The 9,906-nt window shown below is 33.8% G+C and overlaps 1 protein-coding gene across 1 annotated transcript; it reads left to right on the plus strand.

The window, feature by feature from the left end:
• The first annotated feature begins 356 nt into the window (after window positions 1–356).
• Window positions 357–9,879, plus strand: LOC136810850 (WW domain-binding protein 11-like). The gene is made up of 15 exons (XM_067067435.1): window positions 357–600; window positions 1,024–1,121; window positions 1,842–1,879; window positions 2,307–2,356; window positions 2,484–2,503; window positions 2,941–3,016; window positions 3,303–3,354; window positions 3,652–3,796; window positions 4,050–4,134; window positions 4,343–4,435; window positions 4,657–4,820; window positions 5,173–5,299; window positions 5,861–5,944; window positions 7,436–7,558; window positions 8,755–9,879. The coding sequence occupies exons 1-15, from the start codon at window positions 411–413 to the stop codon at window positions 9,036–9,038; spliced, it is 1,629 nt and encodes a 542-aa protein (XP_066923536.1). The 5' UTR covers window positions 357–410; the 3' UTR covers window positions 9,039–9,879.
• The last annotated feature ends 27 nt before the right edge of the window (window positions 9,880–9,906 follow it).

The raw sequence follows: 9,906 nt of genomic DNA on the forward strand, positions 1-9,906 counted from the left end.
ACATTGAGAAAAAAACTTTCAATAATATATAGCTCGTTTTGATCGTCTTGTTCTAAATTTTCTAAATGTAACAAAAAATGTGTGACAAAAATTTGGGCTGACGTCCCCTTTAAAAGAGTGCTCAATACTCTTCGTAGAGGGAATTCAATAAAGCTTATTCACTAGTTCTTAATGGAGTGAATTTTATTTGTCTGTCTTTATTTATCTGTAAATTAGAAATAATTTGAATAATTGAAAACTCAAGCATCAAAATAATGTGAATTAAAATGACAGGTCAGGTGTATATACTGTCTCACAAAGGGTATACCTTGAAAGAGGTATTTTTTGCAAAATCTCAACATTTTTGTTTTGTTAGCTTTCAATAACATTTCAACACAATTGATAAAGTTAAAAAGAAATAGTTTGGAAAAATGGGACGTCGATCCACAAACACCACAAAAAGTGGTCGGTTTATGAATCCCACAGACCAAGCAAGAAAAGAGGCACGCAAGAAAGAATTAAAGAAGAACAAAAAGCAACGGAAGCTAGTACGGGAAACAGTACTGAAGTTGAAAGATCCCATTCAGATTCTGGATGAGATGCTGCGGTTAGATCTTCTTGGTAAGTCTTGTGTACAGTTGATTTCCTTTAGTCTTCATAACTTGAAATTTTTAAAATGCAAAACTTCAGATCTTCTGGTTCCCCGTTGGATGCCTTTTATTTCTACAACACTCTTTGTATATTTTTTAGGTTTAAAAAATTGTAATAAATTGACTTTTCTACCTTATTAACAATGATTTGCTTAAAATGAATTTCTACTAATCTTTCAACTTAAGTTTTGGAAAAGAGTCTCTGATTTTTGAAAAGATCTTTTTATCAATTTGCACTTTTAATTTACATTGAGTAGGATGATAGAAAATTTGGTTAATTTGTATTCAAATTGTTTAAACCATTCAAATTTTACTGATGCTTGTAGATTCTTTTGCCATAAGGTTTAGCTTTTTAAATCCCGTTTACCTAAAATCATTGTAAATTTCTCTGCAGACATTGAAGGTGGGCCATCAGACAGTGTAAATGAAAAAGTGATCCAAGATAAAAAGAAGAAATTGACTGAAACATTGAACCGTGTTATGTCCCTTTATGTAAGTTTATTATCTAGTGGAAATCATTTTATCTGCTATTTTATCATAACAAATGAAAATCATTTTATCTGCTATTTGCATCAATTTTTAAGCTTTTTTTTACAATCATCTCATGTTAAGACAATAAGCAGATATTTGACAAGAAAAATATATCATAATTCAGTCAAGTCAAATATCATGTAGCTTGACAGAATATTTTCATTATCCAGTTTGCAGGCTGCATCATTTGAAAATTTCAGGCGTGTGGTCAATCACACTCCTAAAACCTTAATTTTAGTAATTTAGGCGTGTGATAAGGAGTGCTATGCACAATTTTCAGTTGTGAAACTTACTTTATGGGGTGTGATTGATCGCACTCCTCAGACATTTTAGGTGTGTGTGGAGGTGTGCGCGTGCTATCGCACGCCTCAAATGATGCCGCCTGCAGTTGTTTCAGGTTATCATTTTGGAACGTTTTATTGATTCTTTTTTAAAACATATCTATTTTATTGTTTTCCCTTTAGTTACAAAACCATTCGAAATTTTTCATTTTTTTCATCTGTTTTTTCAGCAGTTATTATTTCAGTTAATTTTTATTGATAAGGAGGACTTATTTTATGTTCACAAAAAGAGATATTTATACTCAGATATTTTACTAATATCAAAATATCAAAGTGCATTTTGCTTAGAGGGGGAGATAAATTGAATAATTGACCATTCATGTTAATTGCATTTTTATAGGAAAAAAGTGACAAAGAAAAGTTTGAAGAAATCAAAAAGTAGGTTATTAATTTATAAGAATTTTCTAATTCTATTTCTGATGGTATTTCAGCTGTAGAAGCTGTTGATTTTAAAAAGAAGACTTACTCTGCTTAAAGGTTTTATTTTTTATACATAATTGTGTGTCTGGTATGAAATGGGATATTTCATATCAGGACGGTGTCTCCTTATTATATTGTGCTGAATAATTGAAAAATTGTTTTTCTTTTCCTCTTTCTGACGAATCTTGCTCCACCTCCGTGTTGATTCAATGTAACAAAATGTGAAAAAGCTTGTAAATTAAAATTGATGAGTAAGCAAACGATACCACACTTTTATTTAAAAGCAAAACCTTTAATGTCATAAAATACATTTGTAGTTTCCCTATTTCCATTTTACAAGACCTGTAATACTGAAACTTCTTTTTATTCGTTTTTACTCTTACAGATATCAAGTCGAGTGTAACCAGAAAAGACATGCATCTTTCACTGCTTATCGTAAGTTCTGTATCGAAAAGTTTTTAAACGTCTTGTTAAAACCAGGAAAATCAATTCATCGGTTATTGTAGGGGATTGTATCAATGCATTCAAATAACTAACTGAATTTTTCAATTCTCTTTTTTAGAATCTCAGAAGCAGAAAGAGGTATGCATTTATATATGCTATTAACTGAATTTTTCAATGTTTGAAATTGAGTATTTAATAAAATGATGAGCCAGGAAATAAATCTCAACCTAGGATTGTCTTTTTAGTGCGCCAAACATTTTTGTGAAAACATCAGCCTTTCTAATACAAGAATAATGTGAATGAATTTTGGTAAAAGTTTATCTGTCTTGCAGAAAATGCTGAGAATCACGATATTTAAAAAAAACAGTAACTGGATCTTTTTTGTCTGGCAAACCAAAATGCATGAGGTTCCATATTTGATTATAGTGAAACCACAATATTCTTTGTAGAGGCTTTTAATTTTTGATCTATAAAAGTGCGGATTTCTATGACACACTTGTTCCATGGCTTATAGCTATCAAGAGATAGATCCCGGCTAATGTTCTATGTGATAAAAAAATTGCTTTTGTTTTTAGGAAGAAGATGAGAGGAAGAAAAGAGAAGCTGAAGAAGCAACATTTGATCTCGCTGATATCGCACTTCCACATTCAGGTATATAGATTATCAGGGGGTTAAGCATTTATATTGATGGACAGTGTTAACCAATACCTTTTGCTATGATGAACAAAGTAACCAACAGATTTCTGTCGATGCCATCTTTAGACACATCTTTTATAGCTAAGTTCAAAATCTGCCAACAAGAGACAATATTGACTGGATCCTTTCTGCTCCACATTTAGGTAATGGAAGTCTAGAATCAACCTAAATAAAAGAGTTAATTTTTTTTGCAAACATGCTTACAGTTTAAATATCTCATTTTTTCCCCTCTTGTTTTCAGGGAATTTTGCCCCTCATGAGATTCCTCTTCCCATGATGCCCAGTATGCCAGGGTATGTGTTCAGAATATTTTTTACTTGCTCCTTTTGAATATGATTTTAAAAGTAGCCATTTCATAAGTTGAATTAAAAGAAGTTAAAAAAAAATATCTATTCTTTTACCCATGTTCTGTGGCACATCTCCATAGCTTATTAAAGCTCATTTTTGATTGACTGTGTAGCCATCAACCTATATATGAACGTTTTTTGGCAGCCCTGTTCACTGCCTGGCCATAAATATGTATACAAGTTAAAGATTTGGTTCTTGTGAAAATAAACCTGAAAACATATATTTCTTTTTATTTTTCTTAGTGTAACTTTACCATCTACTGCAGCATTGACAAAAGACAAAAGTATTCCACAGATACCTGGTCTACCACCAGGCCTCATCCCACCTGGTCCACCTCCAGGCCCACCACCCCCGCTTACACCAGAATATGAAAGTGAAAGCTATCAAGTAAACTAATTTGTCCTCTGAAGATTATAATTTTTTGAGCTTAACGAAAACAAAATAAAAACAAATTGAATGATTAGGAAACTTGGAGTGGATATTGCAGATAAAGTTTTAATAAGTTTTTATAAATTTCTTTTCTGAAATGGGCAATGTTTTGAAATCTCCTCTTTCTTTTAGCTCCTCATTTTCTAAATACTTTCTACAGATTCCTGTGATTTCTTATATTCTTTTTCCTCTGCAAACGTTACTGTTTTAGAACACTGCTTCTACAAGTGGAGGTGGGATGTCAGAATTTGATAGACTTGCAAGTGAATTCCAAGAGCGTGAAAGACATGAGAGAAGTACAAGATTAATTATTGAGAAAATTATTTTACCGTCTTTTTGAGGAATTTCTTTTTAGTAATGTATAGAAAGAGAATCTCTCACTCCGTTTAAAATTTAATGGACTTGAATAGAATAAAGAATCTTGGCTAATTTGCTGCTACAGGTAAATTTTCTGTTGGAAACGAAAATACTTTTGGTTTTAAGACTGCTGTTTTTTATCTACAGGAGATGCTCATCAACGTAAAAGCAAGAAGGTTCATTTTGCCGGTGACGATGAAGTCGATGAAGTGCATCACGATGATATTGATATGGACGCTGGTAGATAAAAAGTTTTATACCTTATTATAAAGTGTATGTGATTGGTAAAATGATAAAAGAAGTAACTTTTTCAGTTCATTCAAAGACGATACGGCGAGGCTTAAATTTCAATCTTTGCTACCAAAGCTACCGTGATTAGATTTTGTGGGCTGGGAAAATATACAGATAGTATTTTTGATATTTTTAGCCAGGCCATCATCTGATTTTTACCCTTATTTCAGGGAAAATGCCATCAAATGTAGATTTTGATATGTCATCATCAACGCAGCAACAAAAACAAGAACCCCATGGAGGAGAGCATGCACAAGATGAGGAGGAGGAGGACGAGGATGGAGAACCAATGACCATGCAGAAAAGATTGCTCAAATTAGCTGGTCACGACCCTGTTAGCTCAGATTATTCCTTTACTATCTTACTTAACTATTAATATTCTCGTTTTCATTCTTAAAAGTATATTGAGAGTTGCGAGCTTTCCTCCTCTCTTTCCGTTTGTACAATCCAGTGACATGATCCATTGTCTGAGGAATTAGGTTTGTACTAGCCAAATTTTGGCGAATTTCAGGAGAGTAAAATCTTTAATTCAAGAGAAAAAAGGGTCAAATAAGAATGTCTAGGACTAAAATTCACTGAAAGATGTTAACATATGATATTCTGATATGACATAAATATCTTCTCATATTTTTATTGGGTAAAACTTTCTGTTGACTAGTAATATTTTTGTATTTATTTCTCTTTAGAATCAACGATTACCAGGAGCTGGACCTCCCGGGCCACCAAGAGGCGCTCCACCAGGTCCGCCACCAGGGGCCCCTCCAGGAGCTCCTCCAGGTGCTCCACCTGGTGCTCCCCCAGGGTTACCCCCAGGTCAGGATTAATTTGATTTATTAAATCCCTGTCTTTGTTCTATCTTGTTTCAAATTCTATAATAGAAAAAAACAGATAGGTTCACTGGAAATGGAGGGAAACAAAATGGTTCTTCAGAGGATGAAATTTGATTCCAAAGGATTGTTTAGAACTTTTTATTTTATTTTGTTTTGTGATGTTTTTTTAAAAATTCGAACTTTGTATTCCCTAAACCTCATCTCCTGACCAGATAAAGAACTGAAACTTTAGGATTGATCAGAATTTTATCCAAGATTCCATTCTAACTTTTAAAGTCAAATGTCACTTTCGTTTTCCACCACTGGGCCCACTGTGGTAGGATGAAGGTTCAAGCAAAGCGGAACATTTTGAAAACTTGAGATAAGAATCACCTCCAAAGGATCACTTGATTGCGTCACCTCCACTTTTTGTCAGTTATTCAAGAGGGTGCTAAGTTATCTCCATCTTTTATCAAACAAATCCTCTCCAACTAGAACAAATTTGCGTTCAACTTGGGTGCTCGTTTGGAAACTCCATTGTATTTAATACATTCTTACATTGCAGGTCCGCCCCCTGGTATACCACCACGCCCACCACCCGGATTACCGCCTAACATGAGAATGCCTCCAAGAATGCCTCCTCCACCAGGTAATATCGAAATTCCCTTCCAGGTTGAAAGTCGATGATGCTTTTCTATTTGGCCCATTTAGTTTTTACTGGACTTTCTTCTTGGTATTTTTATGATGAAAATTTTTTAAGTAAAATTTCATATACAGTATGTGGCCCCCAAAACGGCGATCAAATTTAAAATTTCTCTCAAAGCTAGAGGAAAGGAGGTTTTACAAAAATTTTTTTTGCATGCAAAACTTTAACATCTCTACTTTATTTCCCGACAGTTATTTTTCAAAATTTTCAATTTCAACAATATTTTTCAATCGCTTAAAGATAGGTAGCTTTTTTCTAATGGCCCCCAAAACGGAGGTTTGCAATTTTAACGATTTCTCGAGATATCTTTAAGATATTAATACAAAATTTTGACCATAGTTTTGGAATGTGATTTAGAGGGTTTTGGGCATAAATTTGTTTGATAAAATTTTTACAGTATACCCCTGGTTGTCAAAATGCAGGTTTGGGGCCCCCAAAACGGAGGTGTAGTTAAAATCAAATTATTAAGCCCAGTGGTAATAGGAGGAAAAACTATGAACATATTTGTGTTTTCCCTTAAATTTACGACCCGGTAGATGTAAAATTTATGATTTTTATGAATTATTACAAGATTTTCGATATTGCAAAGTCCAAACTGAAAATTTAGAAATTTTCAAAATGACAATTTAGATTTAACAACGTCTTAATCAAGTTTCTAAAAATCAATGTCTTTTGAAAATAGTTCCATTCATGTATGGAAAAAGCTGTGAAAATTTGAGAAGAAAAGCTTGACTGAAACTGAAAATATTAAGCTTTAAAGGTATTTTTCTCCTATATTTTGCAAAAAAATGATAGAATTTGCCATTTTTGCTGATTCAGCGAAAATTTTTATATATAATGTTAATTTTTTGTTATAAGCTATTAACTCAACCTGATAGGAATAGAATTCCAAGATTTTTTGCTGTTTCTCATATTTAGAATTTTCGGTTTTATCAATGCTGATTCTAGGGTCCCAAAATACTGGTTGGCCTTTAAGATGCTATATCTTTTACCCATCCTCTAAAGTCACAGATGTATCTGCATTTTCTGAACGGCATTAGGTGTAGAAAGTTTCCTATACCCCATTTTTATAACTTATCCAAGGAGCTAGAGTGAGTTATATGCATCTTATCTAATTTCAGTGTTAAAATATTTCCTTCATACGCAAATATGTTATTTTGGATCTGTCTCAAACCATCAAAAACATGCTCATTTTTTAGTATAACCATCATTCTTTCTAAATAAACAAAAATAGTTTAATTCTGATAAATCTACAAGTCAGAATCCTCATTTTAATGACAACCTCCGTTTTGGGGGCCGTCTCCGTTTTGGGGGCCGTCTCCGTTTTGGGGGCCATATACTGTAATAGTAAAAATAAAAGTAACTCCTTTCTCTAAATATTAAGATACAAACATTTCCAGTGATAATATTTTGCTAACTTTATTCTCACCTTAGGTATGATGCCACCCGGTATGCGTCCTCCAATGATGAACCAACCACATATGTATGGTGGCCCACGACACCCAATGAATGTTATCGAGAAAGGGCCTGAAATTAAACGCGTTGCCGACAAAGAAGGTATTATTATTTGTGTCCATAATTTAGGAAAAGTGAAGGACTTACTACATCATGGTATAACGGTGTAAGGTAATGTAAAGCATACCCGACTCAGCGCCATGTACCATCGTGGCTTAGAGATTCAAAAGGATATAGAACCCTTGTTATACAAAAGCTAAAAAAGCTTTTCAGCCTTATAGTAGGGGCCACTATGTCGCGAAAAAGCTTCCCGTGTGCAGCAGCTTGTGCAAAGGGATTTTATGATTGAATATTGTTCCTTGAATGTAGTAGATCAAAATTTGAGAGGTGGGGCCGGGTGTGACCACCCGTTGCCATGGAAACTGACGTCATTGGTTACTATGGCAACCAAAATAAAAAGTCGTCAAAATTGAAAATGTTTTGTTTCAGTCGAAAGAGCATGAAAAACTGATAAAGAAAAAGGTCACAACCTATATCTGAAAATGAATATATCAGGAGATATTAAAGAAATAAGGCAAAGTGACGTCATAAAACGATGACGTCATCGAAAAACAAAAATTTGCCAAAATTAAAAAACTTTTGGTTTTTTGGAAAGAGTACCTTCCAGTGAACAAAAATTATTACTACGAAAAAGTCTGAAAATCCTTTTTAAGAAGTCTATGAGCCAAAATTGATATTTTTAGATTTTGCCTGTAATAATGTGTTTGAGCAAGCTCCAACCTTCGACAGGCAAAAAATGAAATTGTCAATTTTGGCCAATAGACTTTTTTTAACGAATTTTCAAACGTTTTCGTAATAATATTTTATGCTCCCTGGAGGGTCTTTTTTCCAAAAAACCAAAAATTTTCGAATTTTGGCAAATTTTTATTTTTCGATGACGTCATCGTTTTATGACGTCATTTTGCCTTATTTCTTTAATATCTCCTGATATATTCATTTTCAGATATAGGTTGTGACCTTTTTCTTTATCAGTTTTTCATGCTCTTTCGACTGAAACAAAAAATTTTCAATTTTGACGACTTTTTATTTTGGTTGCCATAGTAACCAATGACGTCAGTTTCCATGGCAACGGGTAGTCACACCCGGCCCCACCTCTCAAATTTTGATCTTCTACATTCAAGGAACAATATTCAATCATAAAATCCCTTTGCACAAGCTGCTGCACACGGGAAGACATAGTGGCCTCTACTATTATATTTTAGAGGGTGTTGTAATTTTGATTTAATGTCCTATTTTAGGTGATTCATCTACAATTAGCGCCAAACCACAAATCCGAAACATTCGCGCCGAAGTCACCAAATTCGTGCCAACCGCTGTCAAAATTCATCGAAACCCTAATAAACCAAGTGGCGCGAACGCTAACAAACCTCGCAATAAACCATCAGCGACAAGTACTTCTGTATCAGGTAATGTGGAGACGAATCGTAAAGTGTTGAACGTGCAAAAACAGAGCCAATCACAAGAACCAACCAAAGACGATATTTATGCGAAATTCATGTCAGAAATGGGTGGTTTTCTATGAATAATATTATGTAGACTGTATTCGGTTCTCGAAGTTTGAGGCTATACACGGTTCTGCTATTTTGTAGACGCTTTTGTTTCTTTCTCGAAACCATGACAGAAATGTCAAACTCAATTGGAATGTTGTATCACATGATATCCGAACATTAAACTTCATCGAAATTGGTTTCGGAGGAACTTCCACACAAACAAAACTACAGTAGCCCCAGACAGTGGAGAAATAGCAAGGTTCAATGATTCCCGTAGAGAAAACTTCTCTGGAGTGTGCAGTATAACAAACTTGTAAACAATGGAAAGCCAAAATGATGAATGTCACTTGGAGGGAGTTATTATGTTCTTCCCGAAAGGATGAACAAGTTTGGCTGAATTAATGGATAAGTCTAAAGATGCTTGTTTTATTGGGCGATCCAAAATCTTTATAAAATCAAAACAAATTCCAACCAAAAATAAAAGTCATTGTTTTGTAAAATGAATTTCTTCACGAGCTTGCTTGGAAAATAACCAGGTTAAAAATTTTTGAAACGTGAAACATGATATCAGCGAGTTTTCTGCAGTGACAAAAGTTATTTTTTTTAGACAAACTGGGGAAACTACCCTGACTAACTGAGGAAGAAGTAAGATCCCTGCTTTTACCGTCCTCGATATGTTGGTTGAAATTTTGGGTTTTTTTCCTAATAGTCATTTCAAATCAGTCCCTCATCCGTTCTCAAAAGGGTATATATATAAACTTGTGCTAAAGGTGAGTAGTTGTTTCTTAAAATTTTGTACATACTATTTTTAACGATAGAAATCAGAGAAAATAAACAACTTTAAAAGGAAGGAGCAAGTTTATCACCATGCTACTTCACGCGCATTTCTTTACTCTTGTT

Source organism: Clytia hemisphaerica, unplaced genomic scaffold (assembly GCF_902728285.1).
Source record: "Clytia hemisphaerica strain Z4C2 unplaced genomic scaffold, Clytia hemisphaerica genome assembly, whole genome shotgun sequence".
Classification (NCBI taxonomy): Eukaryota; Metazoa; Cnidaria; class Hydrozoa; order Leptothecata; family Clytiidae; genus Clytia; species Clytia hemisphaerica.

What these genes read in the sequence shown, in the direction of transcription:
- LOC136810850 (XM_067067435.1), top strand. Translation starts at nt 411, where the DNA reads ATGGGACGTCGATCCACAAACACCACAAAAAGTGGTCGGTTTATGAAT. An exon ending in ACCGTGTTATGTCCCTTTAT is followed by an intron (nt 1,122 to 1,841) that starts GTAAGTTTATTA and finishes GCATTTTTATAG; the next exon opens with GAAAAAAGTGACAAAGAAAA. An exon ending in TATCGCACTTCCACATTCAG is followed by an intron (nt 3,017 to 3,302) that starts GTATATAGATTA and finishes TCTTGTTTTCAG; the next exon opens with GGAATTTTGCCCCTCATGAG.